The 17049-nt window shown below is 36.9% G+C and overlaps 1 protein-coding gene across 1 annotated transcript; it reads right to left on the minus strand.

Annotated features, from left to right (window-relative positions):
- Window positions 1-11410: 11410 nt before the first annotated feature.
- Window positions 11411-16681, minus strand: LOC145683608 (uncharacterized). The gene has a single exon (XM_081754947.1). The coding sequence runs from the start codon at window positions 16679-16681 to the stop codon at window positions 11411-11413; it is 5271 nt and encodes a 1756-aa protein (XP_081611073.1).
- Window positions 16682-17049: the final 368 nt, after the last annotated feature.

Consider the following 17049-nt stretch of genomic DNA (forward strand, 5'->3'; position numbering starts at 1 on the left):
ATTCCGTTTCCACAGAAATAGTTTTATGTGTTCGTTAAAAAACCGTAGCGGTTTTGGAGAAAACCGAAATGTCGGTTTTTCGGATTTCGGTTTCTCTAGAAACCGGTTTCCGCTTTTTATTAAAAAAACGGGTTTGTCCATTCCTAGCTGGAAGAAATTGTTATTTACGTACTAGCAAATTACACTGTTAACTGGCATCTTGTTCCTAGCGGTATCTTGTTCCTACAATTCCTTTACACACACAATTCCTTTACGCATTAACTACTCGTAAGAAACATGAAAAATTGGAAATAAAGTAGTCTGAGCGCAGAACTGGTTGAGCATCCTGAGGAGGTACACCATATGTCTCGTCTCGTGGATAGCCTAATACTAGTGAGTGTTAACCTACGGTTTAATTAATCCTAATATTTTGGTAAAAAGCACGTAGATACGTAAATTATGACTATAATGTAAATTTTCATCCGGTGTACTGACTCTTAGTGTAAATTTTCATATTGTCACGGATTTTCAGTCTGAAATAGGGATGCGCACGAGACGAGTCGAGACAGGATATTCCTGACAATATTCGAGTCGAGACACGGCTCTTCTAATAGAGAAATATACATTTTTCGAGTCGAGACATCACTTTCACAGCACATTTTCGAGACGAGACAGCCACAAATCTTGTCTCGTGAGCATCCCTAGTCTGAAAATCTCAAAGTCCTGGTAGAAAATTTAACATTTAATTTGGAAACAAGTGAAAAGCCGTAAGAAATGCGATAAATTGGCATAAGTTGTATTACTTTTCGCTGAATGTTCTGCTGAAAGTTTTGTATTCTTCAAATTTAAAATAAGTTGAAGGTTACAAGCTGAAAGAAAAACTACAAAGGCACATTTGTTTTCCTCTACGACAAAGAATAAGTTGAAGTATTCCTCTACGACAAAGAATAAGTTGAAGTATTCCTCTACGACAAAGAATAAGTTGAAGTATTCCTCTACGACAAAGAATAAGTTGAAGTATTCCTCTACGACAAAGAATAAGTTGAAGTATTCCTCTACGACAAAGAATAAGTCGAAGTATTCCTCTACGACAAAGAATAAGTTGAAGTATTCCTCTACGACAAAGAATAAGTTGAAGTATTCCTCTACGACAAAGAATAAGTTGAAGTATTCCTCTACGACAAAGAATAAGTTGAAGTATTCCTCTACGACAGACAATAAGTTGAAGTATTCCTCTACGACAAAGAAAAGCACAAAGTAACGACAAATTTAAAATAAGTTGAAGGTTACAAGCTGAAAGAAAAATTACAAAGGCACATTTTTTTCTCTACGACAAAGAATAAGCAAACAACATTCTATAAACCATGTTTATGCTTGAGCCCTTTGCGCTCTCAAAAATTCAATTAAATCACATTGCCATAGTCTTTTGCAGGATTTAAAGGACATTGACTTCTGATAATATACATATTCAGAATGAACCCACAATTCAAATAGACAGAAAGAACATGTAGATACACAGTCTTTGGTCTTATAATACTATATATTTGAAGAAAATTCTGCCTTCTGAATATTTTCTTCAATTGTTCAAAGGTACACATATCTCATTGTTTTCTTAAAGCCCTGGGTGATGGTGATTTAGGAGCGGAGGGGGGAGGGGGATACACTTGATAAGATATTCCTTTACGGTTGTGAAATGGAACGTAGTTTGACCCCTCTTGTCTTCCAAAAGCAACAAATATTGGAGATGACTGGTGGATAGGGAAAATCTAAGAATGGATTATTTTTTGTTTGTTTCTACCTTTTATCTTAAGAACAAAAAAGAAAAGTTTAATATCATTTTACTGAGGTTGTATGCTAGTAATGTGCAAGCGTTTGTGTGGTTAATAGGGTAGAATGTTCGTGTCTCTATCCTGAAGATTTTCACGAATATACAGGTAGGGAGAATTCAACAAAGTATGATCAATTTAAGCGTTATAATTTATTTAGTTTTTACTCTAAACTTAATTCTTGATTAATTTACAAGAATAATATATGTTACTCTAAAAATCGACACACGCGTTCTGGAAATCCGGAAAGGAATAAGTGTACAGAGGAACCCTCGGACTTTCGGAACATGTTTGGGCAAAAACTACGCATTTCCTCCTCTTTACATTTGCCACACACGTCCACGAAACCATTCGCTTTTTTCACCACTCGGTTTCAGTTATTTATTTTGTGGCTTATCTCCAAAGAAATATTAATATGAAGTTGTAGAGGAAATTTAAACTTTATTTTCGTAAATACGTAAACTATTCATATACAATTTACACCGAGAATATTGAATTCAGTGGTGTTATCAGGGCCGGATTTCCCAATAGGGCCGGTAGGCCCGGGCCTATGGGCGCAAGCTCTCAGGGGGCGCACGGCCGAGAGAAAAAAATATAAATAAATAGCCATAACTTAACATATTTTTGAATTGATTAAAAAATCAGGCTAATAAAGCATTCTGATTTTGAAGTTCATTGGAACAAATAATTGTTGGTAAAGTTCACCAATCTTTTGTTAATACATTAACGGTATTTTGTTAAACCCAGAACCAAGTAAATTCCTCAAAAAGCTTGCAATGATAAAAATTGCATCGTGAAGTGGTGTTTAAGCAATTAACATATAGGCCTGATATAATTTTTTTATAAAGGTTTTTAGGAAAGTAACTTTAACCAGACTAGGGGGCGGAAAAAAGTATTGGGCCTAGGGGCGCCAAAATGCTAAATCCGGCCCTGGGTATTATGTTCAGTCCTTTCTGCCATATTACACAGGCTAATCCGTTCAGACTGTGTGACATATACCAGGCACGTAGCAAGGATTTCGTGAAGGGGGAGGGGTCCGTGACATGAAATATTGTTGTCATTACACGAGGGGCTCGATCATTCTAAACTATTTTACTGGAACATACAGTATATTGGCTCGTTTAGCCAGGATTTCGGGGGGGGGGGGGGAATGACATGAAATTCTGGAGGCCCAGGAGCTCGATCAATCTAAACTACTTTACTATCAACATATATTGGTTTGTTAGGATAATAAAATGAGGATATGTTGGTAAGTATTTTAATAACAAACTATGAAGAAATCTCGAGTAAAATAATAAAAAAATAAAGTATTGAAAAAGATTTTACAATATTTACGTCCTTCCTCTGTTCATTCAAATATAAAAATTTTCCTTTCATTATGACCTCAACTATTATATAAAGTACATATTCACTATTATGGAAAGTACATACTCAATAATATCTTGTAAAATATTTTACAATATCTGCGTCCCTTTTTCTGTTGAATCAAATGTTAACAGAACTTTCTTTCCACATAAATTTTTGTTTTTATTTTTCCGTCAACTACTGTCTGTTCCAAATGACAAGTTAAAGGAGCAATAGAAAACTCTTTCTGAAATAACATGTTTGATACTGCAAGGATGCGATGACGAAAAATTATGATTAAAAAAAATGTTCACGCTGTTACACAACGGCACTATGCTTTCGGAAGCTTGAAATCTCCCTGACTAGTAGCAGAAATTCTGAGAATTCCGTAACTTTTCTACAAATTTCAAATTCCCTGTTTCTTCCAGGATATCTTGCTCACCTTGCCACCATGTATTGCAAGTAATACAAATCTCCTCATAAGAAAGAGTAACCAACAGCTACTTGTGGCTTTTTATTTTTAACCCTGATCCTTCTTTTTCTCATTTCATTTTGTTTCATCCTTCCTTAATTTTTTTTCATTTCTGGTCTCGAAGGGGGGGGGGATCCGTACCCCCCGGACTCCCCTTGGCTACGTGCCTGCATATACAGTACGTTTGTTGTATCACTTGCTTTGGCATTTGATTTTGTTATTTGTTATTAAAGGATAAATTACTAATGAATATCTGGAATTACAGGGGAAATCTTGAATATTACTTCTATAATTGAATTATTCCTGGTCCATTGCTAATTTTATGTATCTTACTCCACGTTTCGGGACTCACAGAAATAGTGTTACAATTTTTTGAGGTACTAGGTTATGGTTAAATTTTACTAGTATTAGAAGACTAACATATAGATATTGCTTTTTTTTTTTTTTTTTTTTTTTTTGACTGACAAACAGATGAACTAGGTCAGAACGTCTAACGCACTTAATACGATTCACTGCAGCACTCACATAGACACCTGTTTTGTAGCACATCTCCAAAAGGAGATCCAAGATAATTAAATGTACAGAACAGACATATCATTAATGATTCCATATAACATGCTCCAGGCTTGATCGGTTCTCAACTACAGTATTTTGATTTCAAGATCGATTACGACAAATTGACTCCAAGACATTGAGAAGCGTTATCAACCAAGAACGTATGACGTAATCAATACGTTTGTTGTACTGCAATCTTTTGGTGCTTATTTTAGAACTTATTTTTAAAGCTAAGAAGGAAAACAGATGAGAAAGTAATGAGAAAATTTAGAATCTGTAGTATGTAATAATTTAACTATTCACATATTATTATGCTGAAAGAAAATAAAACATGAAGTCCAGATATAAGGAGAAAACGAGGATAAAATGCTTTCTATTGTAACACCATGACAAGACGATGATGTCAATTGTAATATTGGGTGCAACACCCTTATTTCCTGTAGTGGCATATATCAGTAACTGAGAGCGGTGAAGGATGTTTCATCCAGTATTAAGATTGACATCACCGTCTTGTCTTGTCAATGGTGTTTCCAACAGATTGATTGATTGATTTTGAGTTTTACGTTCCGTTCAGCAGGGAGGCTATATGAGACGTGGATCTACCGACTAGCGTGGAATCCGAACCACATGAGCTCCCGCTGGGAATCGAACCCGGGTCTCCCACGCCATGTACCAAGAAGTAACTTTCATAGATGTAGCAGTACCATTGACTCATAACATAAGTACTGTAGCGCTCAACATTATAAGACCACCCTCATAAAACATGGTTTTCGATTGTTACAGTCACATTTATTGTTTTATTGAAAAAATAATTACATATTATTCTCGTTTTCTCCTTAAATCTGGACTTCGCGTTTTTTTTTTTTTTTTAGTGTATTAGTTTTATACATGCATCCTTGAAAACGTCGAACTAGCATGTTAGTTAACAATCCACTTCTTCAGTAACGCCAGCAGGATTTCTTGCAAAGGGGGCAAAAGACCGACACTCGAACAAACTCACGAATAGTCACACCCTGATGCGCATAAGATTTCATGTCAAGCAATTATTATTGACGCACTTTGCATAACTCTTTATTAACTATAGTAAATATATTAAATATTGTAGTGAGTCAGTAAGCAAAGTAAATATATTAAATATTGTAATGAGTCAGTAAGCAAAGTAAATATATTAAATATTGTAATGAGTCAGTAATCAAAGTAAATATATTAAATATTGTAGTGAGTCAGTAAGCAAAGTAAATATATTAAATATTGTAGTGAGTCAGTAAGCAAAGTAAATATATTAAATATTGTAATGAGTCCGTAAGCAAAGTAAATATATTAAATATTGTAATGAGTCAGTAAGCAAAGTAAATATATTAAATATTGTAATGAGTCAGTAAGCAAAGTAAATATATTAAATATTGTGGTGAGTCAGTAAGCAAAGTAAATATATTAAATATTGTAATGAGTCAGTAAGCAAAGTAAATGTATTAAATATTCTAGTGAGTCAGTAAGCAAAGTAAATATATTAAATATTGTAGTGAGTCAGTAAGCAAAGTAAATATATTAAATATTGTAATGAGTCAGTAAGCAAAGTAAATATATTAAATATTGTAGTGAGTCAGTAAGCAAAGTAAATATATTAAATATTGTAATGAGTCAGTAAGCAAAGTAAATATATTAATATTGCAATGAGTCAGTAAGCAAAGTAAATATATTAAATATTATAGTGAGTCAGTAAGCAAAATAAATATATTAAATATTGTAGTGAGTCAGTAAACAAATCTCATACATTTTGGCATGCATTTCGGAGAAGACTAGTCCTTTCCAAAATCCAGAGTAAACAATTGCCCCCTTTGCCCCACGCTGCGGACGACCATGCAATTCATCCTCTAAGTTTTAAGCAAATTTTACTAGCATCTTATGTTTTTTACAGTAATTTAAAATTTCAGCAATCTTGCACGTTAAAATTTGGCCTATTAATCAGATTAATTTATTCAGTGTTCAAATTGCATACTCAGTATGTACCTTACTGCAATAAATTCAACCATTATTAGTGTATTATGTTTCTAAAAGAAAAGAAAGAAGTATCTGAAATCAAAGTATCATAACGTTAATTAAAGTGATTTTAAAGTAGGCCCATATTAAGAAAATTAGTCAGTTCCGTGTTGAGACTATGTGCACTAAGTTTAGTTTACTATTTGTTGCAATAAATTTAGGAATTTATGCTGTAGTAGTGGAGTACTGCAGAGTAGCCTACAAGATCCCATTCTCTTTCCCCTATACATTAAATATCTCCCTAAAATTCTGTCATGTTGTAAATAACATATTTACGCGGTCGATTTACGTCTGTACTAGAGACCTGCACGGGCCGAATTTTTCGGCCCGAGCCCAATCCGGCCCGAATGTACCTAGGCCCGGCTCAGCCCGGACCCGAAAAGTTTTGAAGATTTTCGGCCCGAGCTCGGCCCGGCCCGATAAGTTTTTTAAAATTCTTGGCCCAAGCCCTGTCCGGGCCCGATAAATTTTAAAAGTTTTATTTTGTAATTTTTTTCACGGGCACACTTCTTCAACGTTTGCCGTTATTCTAATTATCGTTTAACGAAAGTCAATAATTATTAAAGAATTGCAATTAATCGGTCCCAGCCCGGCCCAACCTGAAGAGAAATCAATGTCGTCCCGCCCAATCCCGGCCCATGCAGCTCTCTAGTCTATACACCTCTTTTCCCCAGCACAATATCATGAATGCAATTAAGAAAATAAATAGCGAATTAAGAAAAAAAAATCAGCGACTCTTCTATGGCCACAGAATGAATGCAACAAAATATCAGTGCGTCCTTATTGGCTCCCAAGAATTATTTCTTTTGTTAAAGACTTTCTGTTTCAAGTGTGCCCCTGCTGAAGGTGATGTCGATGTGTGTTTTCCAGTACCTTCCTAGAAAAAGGAGGGACACAAGTTGTTGTAGCCGATATCCTTCAATGGTTGAATGCGGACAGAGTTGCTACATTGAATTACTTTAGGGGCTTTGCTGTTCAGCGTCTTGTTAGTCATTCTAAGTAGTCTATTTGTCAAGACCAAACGACTGAATGACGAATTGGCAACACAGCCGAGGTTATTCACTTCTTTCTAAAAGCAAAGGGAAGATTTCCTCCATAAGAGCCTCGCGGGAGTGGGACCAAAGTATGTTTCACATATTTTCCGAGCGCACACTTGACATAGAAGGGTTCTAGTACCTCAGTTTTCAAATATATAAATTGTCTAGTACTATCATCCTATTCTCAACGATCAAAAACTTAAGGATCACAATAAACCAAAATCTCTCCTGTTTAGATCAAATAAATGGAGTTTTTTATATACAGGGTGGCCCATTTTAATCTTTCCACTTAAATATCTCGAAAACGGTTGAACATAAATGAACTGAACAAAAATTTAAATAGGAAATACAATGAAGCAAATAGAGTGGTGGTGTCACGGTGACCCCCAGAGCCGCTCTTCAAGGGGGCCCGGGCCCAACTTTAAAATTTTAAATGGAAACATAGGACGAGTGACACCTCGTTCGATAGATCTTTAAAATCTAAAAAGCGATGTGGCAAAAGATTTTACATATCGGTCACCGTATTCAAAATGACCGTCAATATATGTTACCTGTATCAGATAAACGCCCAGTACCACTAATATGAAAACGGTTGAACATAAATGAACCAAACAAAAACTCAAATAAGAAAGTAATTGGACAAATCGAATGATATTGTCGCGGTGCCCCCCAGGGCCGCTTTTCATAGGACGCCAGGCTCAACTTAGAAATTTTAAACAAAAATATGGGTCAAGTGATACTTCGTTCGATAGATCTTCATACACTAAGCAGCGTTGTGGCAAAAGATTGTTCATATGGGTCACGTTTTCAAAATGCCCGCCAAGACATGGTGCCTGTATTAGATAAAACACCCTGTACCACTAATATGAAAACGATTGGAGATAAATGAACAGAATAAAACTCTTATAGGAAATCACAGAGGGTATTTATCATTACACACCTCGAGAATAATCTTCCCGATCTCCCTCTGTAAGTGAGTGAAGCGGGAATGAACGGTAAAATCTCATATGAGAACCACACTTTTACTTGCAATAGGTATAGTTTGCCTGAAACACTTGGGTGTACAAGTGACTGGTACTGTAATGAACCAATATTGTACAGACGGCTTTTGAGAAAACCAACGTTTGTACACATTGTTCTAAAATTGCATTGTTCGACAAATTGGTTTCGCATTTCAGTTGATTCATTTTTGCACAAATTATTGTCTGTAATCAACATGGAATGTACCATTTAATAAGAATTTTACCTACCTTTTTCCATTACAGACATATATCTCTTATAAAAACATATTTCAGATAATTTTGTTGTGTAGATACAACTTGAAAAAACTAAGGTTCTCATTTGCAATTTCACCGTCCCTTCCCGTCCCGCTTCACCCACTTACGGAGGACGTTGGAACGATGATTTTCAAGGAATTAGATTTCCTTCTTTGCACTATGGCACTTTTACTCTAATCATCTTCTCTTTTGTTGCAAGATTTTCGAGAAGTGAAATGGTAAATATCCTCTGTGATTTCCCATAGGAGTTTTATTCTGTTCATCCGTTATTATCTTCAACCGTTTTCATATTAGTGGTACTGGAAATTATATGTGGTACAGGCACCATGTCTTGGTAGATATTTTGAAAACGGTGACCCATATGGACAATCTTTTGCACAACACTGTTTAGTGTATGAAGATATATCGAACGAGGTATCACTTGACCGATTATTTTGTTTAAAATTTCTAAGTTGGGCCTGGGCCCCCATGAAAGGCGATCCTTAGGGCATCGCGACAACATCATTCGATTTGCTCCATTGCTTTCCTATTTGAGTTTTTGTTTGGTTCATTTATGTTCAACCGTTTTCATATTAGTGGTACTAGACGTTTATCTGATACAGGTAACATATATTGGCGGCCATTTTGAATACGATGACCGATATGAAAAATCTTTTGCAACACCGCTTTTTAGATTTTAAAGATCTATCGAACGAGGTGTCACTCGCCCCATGTTTCTATTTAAAATTTTAAAGTTGGGCCCGGGACCCCTTGAAAACCGGCCCTGGGTGGCACCGTGACATCACCATTCGATTTGTCCCATGGTATTTCCTATTTGAGTTTTTGTTCAGTTCATTTATGTTCAACGGTTATCGAGATATTTTCATGGAAAGATTAAAATGTTCCACCCTATATATATATATGATCAAAAGTATCCGGATACCTGGCTGAAAATGACTTACACGTTCGTGGCGCCCTCCATCAGTACTGATGGAATTCAATATGGTGTTGGACCACCCTTAGCCTTACCCACAGCTTCCACTCTGCAGACATACTTTCAGTCAGGTGCTGGAAGGTTTCTTGGGGAATGGCAGCCCATTCTTCACGGACTGCTGAACTGAGGAGAGGTATTGATGTAGGTCGGTGAGGCCTGGCACGAAATCGGCGTTCTGAAACATCCCAAAGTTGTTCTATAGGATTCAAGTCAGGGCTCTGTGCAGACCAGTCCATTACAGGGATGTTATGGTCGTGTAACCACTCCGCCACAGGCCACGCAGTATGAACAGATGGCGATCGTGTTGAAAGATGCAATCGCCATCCCCGAATTGCTCTTCAGCAGTGGGAAGCAAGAAGGTGCTTAAAACATCAATGTAGGCCTGCGTTGTGAGAGTGCCACGCAAAACAACAGGGGTGCAAGCCCCCTCCAAGAAAAACACAACCACAGTATAACACCTCCAAATCCGAATTTTACTGTTGGTACTACACACGCTGACAGACGACGTTCACCGGGTGTTCGCCATATTCACACACTGCCATCGGATCGCCACATTTTGTACCGTGATTCGCCATTCCACACAACGTTTTTCCACTGTTTAATCGTCCAATGTTTACGCTCGTTACATCAAGCGAGGCGTCGTTTGGCATTTACCTGCGTGATGAGTGACTTATGAGCAGCCGCTTGACCATGAAATCCAAGTTTTCTCACCTCACGCCTAACTGTCAGAGTACTTGAAGTGGATCCTGATGCACTTTGGAATTCCTATGTGATGGTCTGAATAGATATCTGCCTATTACACTTTACGACCCTCTACAACTGTCGGCGGTCTCTGACAGTCAACAGACGAGGTCGACCTGTACGCTTTTGTGCCGTACATGTCCCTTCACGTTTCCACTTCACTATCACATCAGACACAGTGGACCTAGAGATGTTTAGGAGTGTGGAAATCTCGTGTACAGACTTCTAACACAAGTGACACCCAATCACCTGACCATTCGAAGTCCGTGAGTTCCGCGGAGCGCCCCATTCTGCTTTCTCACGATGTCAAATGACTACTGAAGTCGCTGATAATTAGTACCTGGCAGTAGGTGGCAGCAGAATGCACCTAATATGAACAACGTATGTTTTTGGGGGTGTCCGGATACTTTTTGATCATATAATATATATATATATATATATATATATATATATATATATATATATATATATATATATATATATTGTTAAGGTCTTGAGTTCAAAACTAAGTAACGCTGCGATGTATTATATTTTAAAGGTAATTCTACTTGATTTTATTTAACTTATCTCTTGTGTTTGTTAAATTTTATTATCTTACGAAAGGTTTAAAAAGAAATTGTCATGGAGTTTATTCACATTATTTACGATTCTTGGTTTTTCTTATGAAACATGATAGTGCAAACTAGTATATTACATCAAGAGAACTTACATAACGAGACTGTTAAACACTGTCACTGTTAAATCTAATTATTGCGAAGCTTAAGTACTTTACTGTAATTTCACAAATTATACTCTAATAGTTGCTACCAATAACCTAACTATATTTTCCACCAGTCTCCAAACCATGTGCAGACAATAACTGCATCGAATCTCGAACATTCATAACAAAAAAACATAGTTCCCACGTTGGATAGATCATGCATTTATTCTCAACATTCAACTACTTGGTACAATATCTGTTATACATCTTCTTAATATAGCCAAAACTCATTCCAATAATCTCTAGGCAAGACAAACATTATTTTCCTAGAAAACAGAAGTTCCATGAAACAAAAATGTCCCACTTCCACTATACTATAATAACTTTCTTCTTCTTCTTTTTTACTGTTCTACATTCGTTCTTCTCAGAACGCTACATCCTCCCACCTTTTGATTGCGAATAGCAATCAAAACAAATACCGTAATGGAACATTTACAACACGTCCACTTCTAGTGACTACTTTTCGTTCATCACCACTTGGCTCTGCCATCGATTCTTCACCTGTTCCAGAGTTTTTGATCTTCTCAACAGTCTTAGACGAAACCTGTTTACTTTGATCGGTCGGAAACACTATCTCTAAAGGATATAATTTCTGTATAGGTCGAGTTAAAACTCCACTTGATGTTTTCACCTTTACCACTCGAACATGACTATCTACACCAGGACACAATTCTATAACTCTCCCTAGTGGCCAGTTAATTCTTTTCTTATCTTCCGTTGCTACCAAAACAACATCTCCCAGATGCACTTCTCTACCATGTCCTTTATCCCATTGCTTTTGCACCAACAGACTTAAGTACTCATTTCTGAACCGGTCTCGTAATTGTTGTCTAATAGCACTCAACCTCTTGTATCTCTTGATCAATAATGTGTCTTCCACTCGGTCCAGGTCAGGCACTCCAACTTCTTGAACATCCTGTATGAACATAGCGGGTGTTAAAGCAACAAATTCCTCAGTGTCCTCAGATATATACGTCAAAGGACGACAGTTAATTACGGATTCGCAGTCACATAAAACAGTAGACAACTCCTCAAAATTCAAGGAAGCTCTTCCTAGTGTTCTTCGCAACAGATTTTTCAAGGTACGTATAATTCTCTCCCACCATCCACCCCACCATGGAGCTCCTGGGGGAATAAATTTCCATTGAATTTTATATACAGAGCAACTCAGTTCTATTTCTTTCCAATCAATACACTTAAACAAATTAACAGTGCCAACAAAATTCGTTCCATTGTCACTGTACACTACCTTTGGTCTACCTCGTCGTGCAATAAATCTTCTCATTGCCAGCATGAATTCACAGGAAGACAAGGAAGACACTAATTCTAAATGCACAGCTCTATACACCGCACAAGTAAATATCACTATCCAAACTTTATTTCCATCATTCAATATAAGCGGTCCTGTCAAATCAATTCCTGTTATCTCAAATGCTAAGGCATCACGCACTCTATCATCAGGCAAGGGACTTGTAACTGCAGTCATTCTTCCCGCGTCTTGTTTCCTACATGTAACACATTTTCGAATTACATTCCGTACAGTTTTTCTTCCTCGCAATATCCAGTAATTTTCTCTTAGCTTACATAATAAAATTTGGGTTCCTGCATGGTTCATCCTAACATGTTCCTCCATAACCATTCTGTGAACTAACTCATGATCTGACGGAAGTACAAATGGACTCCTGAAGTTCTCTTTATCATCTCTTCTAACAATCTTCGTTTTCACTCGGATCAAGTTTTCTTCGTCCTTGAAAGTCATCAACGTCTTCAATTTCTCACTGTCGTCATTAAAACTCTCCTTTTGCATGAGGTATATTAACCGCCTTTCTGCAGCGTTGAGCTCCTGTACAGTCAACTCTCCGACATTTCTGTTAACTGGTACAGTCCGACAATTTATAATAAATCTGCGCATCCACGCTATCATACGCAACACCTTTTGATACTTGGAGAAACGTCTCAGATACCACACATCTTCGCACTGTACAGTCATCGCAACTACTGTCTTCTTTCTTTCCTTATTTATTTCAACTTTGTCGCAAGCACTTTCTTCTGTAGGCCAATCAGGTTTTCTTAACTTCAACCAATCCGGTCCCTCCCACCAACGGGATTTCACAAAAGTTGCGGCATTACAACCTCTGCTGGGAAGGTCCGCAGGATTAGAATTACCAGGTACGTGTCTCCAACACGCTATGTCACTCAACGAACGAATTTCCTTGACTCTATTGAACACGAACACACTCCATGGTTCGTTCTTTTGAATCCAATATAACGCAGTTGTAGAATCAGTCCAATAATTTACGGGAATATTTAATTTCAAACTACTAATAATATTATTCGCAAGACGTGCACCAATGCAACATGCTAAGAACTCAAGACGAGGGATACTTATTTCCTTCATAGGAGCAACACGTGCCTTACTGGCTACCAACTGGACTACGACTTTACCATTATGTTCACTTTTCAAGTATACAACACAAGCATATGCATACTGACAAGCATCACAAAATATATGCAGAGACCATGACTTCCTTGATTCATCTACCGACAAACATCTCGGTATTGCTATTCGTTTTAACTGATATAAATCTTTTACCCATCGATCAAACTTTCGTTTTACTTCAGGAGATACTTCCTCGTCCCATCCTGCTTTCTTGCGGAAACTGTCTTGTAACAAAAGTTTAGGTACTAAAGTCACAAGTGACAAGAATCCTAATGGATCAAATATGCTATGAGCTACCGCCAACATTTTCCTTCTGGTCACAGGTTCTTCTATACCTTTTAAACTATTCAGATCACACATAATAACATCCCTTTGTTTGTTCCAATACATGCCTAGAACATTGGTACTGTCATGATTCTCACTGTTATCATCTACACTATTATATTCCCATCCACGTAAATCAAATTGTGCTTCAGCTAATAACTTCTTAGCTTGTTCAATAAATGAGGTGAGTTCTTCTTCATTACGCACTGATGTAACACAATTGTCAACATAAAATGATTCTTTCAACTTTTTAGCTGTACCCTTGTACTCTGAAGAAACATGTTCTAAGTGAAACTGTATAACAGCACTTAACATAAATGGACTACAATTGACACCAAAAACTACTCTACGATGCCGGTACACTTTTAAGTTTCTTTCAGCAAAATTCCTCCACCACAAAAATCTCAAAAAATCACAATCCCCTTTTTTAACAGCTATCTGTAGAAATGCTTTTTTAATATCAGATATTACCCCTATTTTATGCTCTCGAAATCTCAATAAAATGTCAGTAATCAACTCCACAAGGTTGGGACCTTTCTCTAAACAATCATTCAACGAAGGTGAATTTCGTACTTTACACGAAGCGTCGAAAACTGGTCTAATTTTTGTCGTTGATCTTTCTTTGAAAACAGCTCTATGCGGGAGATAATATCCTGAATCTGTAACCTCATCTGGTGGGACTTCTTCGATTATTCCATCTCGCAACCATTCATTGAACACGGACTCATATTCTTCATACTTTCCATTTACAATTAATTTTTCTGTAACCAAAACACATCTTTTTTCTGCTTGTATTCGGTTGTCAGGTAGTTCTGGGTGACAAACTTTCCATGGAAGACTGATTTCGTACCGTCCCTCCTCATTAACTTGTACAGTTTCTTTAAAATGATTCAAAGCCGCTTCATCCGATTCTTTTCTGGATTTTGTTTCTGTTGGGTCCAAAATTCCTAATGTGTCTAACTTCCACAAATCTGATATATTTGCATTCTGTGTCAATAGTGAAATAACATTTAATGTTGAAACTTCATGACAGCTATCTTGTTTGTTTATCGGCACCTTTCCCATCATAACCCAGCCTAACAAAGTTCGAACAGCAACTAATCCACATTTTAACTTATGCACTTTATTTGTCATAAGTTGACCAGCCACATCTGCACCGATCAATAATTCTATTTCTGTGTCATGACCTCCGAAATCTGACAGCCAAATTTGGTTTCTTTTCATTTCTGCAACCCATGGTCCTGGCTTCAAACTTGGTATTTGAACACAAATAACAGATCTTTCCAACACTTCTAACTCACATGAAAACTTTTCTTGCATGTCGCAGACAGTGATCGTATAACAATTGTGCTGTTCCTTATTTGTTTCAACTCCGCCAAACAACATATGTTTCACGGTTTCTTTTCTTTGGGTTTTAAGATTCAATTCTCTTGCGACCCGTTTCAGAATGTAAGAGCGCTGAGAGCCATTATCTATTAAAGCTCTTACTTCACGCATTTGTCCGTTCACATTCAGTTTTAATTTCACAGTTTGTAACAAATATTGATCACAGTGATTTTGGTTTGTAAGCGTACACGTTTTCGATTCTTTACAATCACCGGTACTTTTACCTTTTCTTCCCTCACTCACTGGACACATCACAGAAAAATGATTTCGTTTACACTTAAAACAGTTGACCTTCACTTTACAAGACTTTGTTTGATGATACGGCTGAAAACACAAAAAACAACATTTATTGTGCAAAAGAACTTTCTTCTTCTCGTCCAGTGACATGTCACGGGCCTTGGAACAGTTCTGTTCACGATGTGATTCTTCACAAAATAAGCACTTCTTACCTGCTTCTGTATCCAATTTATGACTTGACAACAAATTGCTAGCTGTGGGGATTTTGTTTTCAATTCTCATTTCCTTCTTTGCGTAACTTGTTTTACTACTTGATACCTTGAAGCCTGTTTGTGCTAGAACGATTCTTTCCTCTCCTTCCACTTCATTTTTCAAAAATTTCAACAACTGATTCATTTTATCACTGTACGTTACAACTGATTCATTTTCAGTGCTCCTTGTATCAGTTCCTGAGTACCTTAACCATACTCGTAAGAATTCTTCGGGAAGACATGATTCAACTAAGGGAAACAGTACTGCTGCGAACTTATCACTATCCATATCAATCGATTCTAATGCTCTCAACTGTGATTCTAATTTATCGTACAAACGAGGAAGCGATAGCTTGTTGGATTGGTTTGAAACATTCTGTATCAAAATCCCTAACAATTCTCTGACATAGTATTCAATTAACAATTCCTCACGACCGAACCTGTTTTGCAAACTCTGAATGACCTTGTCGTAATTTTGTGCTGTAGGAGGATAACTGTTAACTACTTCCCAGACTCTGGTACCTTGTACAACGGATTGCAGTAGGTATTGAAATTTGTCCTCTTTGTCAATGTCCTTGTCTTCGTGTATTCTCTTAAACTGTCCCCAGAAGCCTAGCCATTCGCTAATCTGTCCTCCAAATTTCTTAAGCTCTAATTTGGGTAGTTTCAGTTTTTTGCATGAATTAACACAACCAGTTGAACTATTACTGCTGCCTTGTTCACTTTTTTTCTCGTACTGTGACTTAATGAGCTGCTCATATAACACTTGCACTTCGTCCCACATTGACTTATATTCTTCTATGCTGTTATATTCACTTTCATATACACTTACGTCAATTGCTTCTACTTCTTCTGCCAACTGCTCTAGAATCTTTGTATCGTAATCAGCAAGTTCTGTACTCAGCCTATTTAACTTCGTAATATACACTCTTACTTTTTCTTCATTCGGATCACTCTGCTTCAATTCTTCTTTTGCACTAATGATAGTCCTTGTATACAATGTACGAATGGGTTTCCGTAATGCAATTAACTTATCCATCGTGGTTTCACTAGTTACACTATCACTTCGCAATATATAAAATGCGAAACTCTATGCCCCACGCTGATGCGCCAAAAATGTTAAATCTAATTATTGCGAAGCTTAAGTACTTTACTGTAATTTCACAAATTATACTCTAATAGTTGCTACCAATAACCTAACTATATTTTCCACCAGTCTCCAAACCATGTGCAGACAATAACTGCATCGAATCTCGAACATTCATAACAAAAAAACATAGTTCCCACGTTGGATAGATCATGCATTTATTCTCAACATTCAACTACTTGGTACAATATCTGTTATACATCTTCTTAATATAGCCAAAACTCATTCCAATAATCTCTAGGCAAGACAAACATTATTTT

Source organism: Thermobia domestica, chromosome 4 (genome assembly GCF_964235325.1).
Source record: "Thermobia domestica chromosome 4, izTheDome1.hap1.1, whole genome shotgun sequence".
NCBI classification, from domain to species: domain Eukaryota; kingdom Metazoa; phylum Arthropoda; class Insecta; order Zygentoma; family Lepismatidae; genus Thermobia; species Thermobia domestica.

What these genes read in the sequence shown, in the direction of transcription:
- LOC145683608 (XM_081754947.1), bottom strand. Translation starts at nt 16,681, where the DNA reads ATGGATAAGTTAATTGCATTACGGAAACCCATTCGTACATTGTATACA.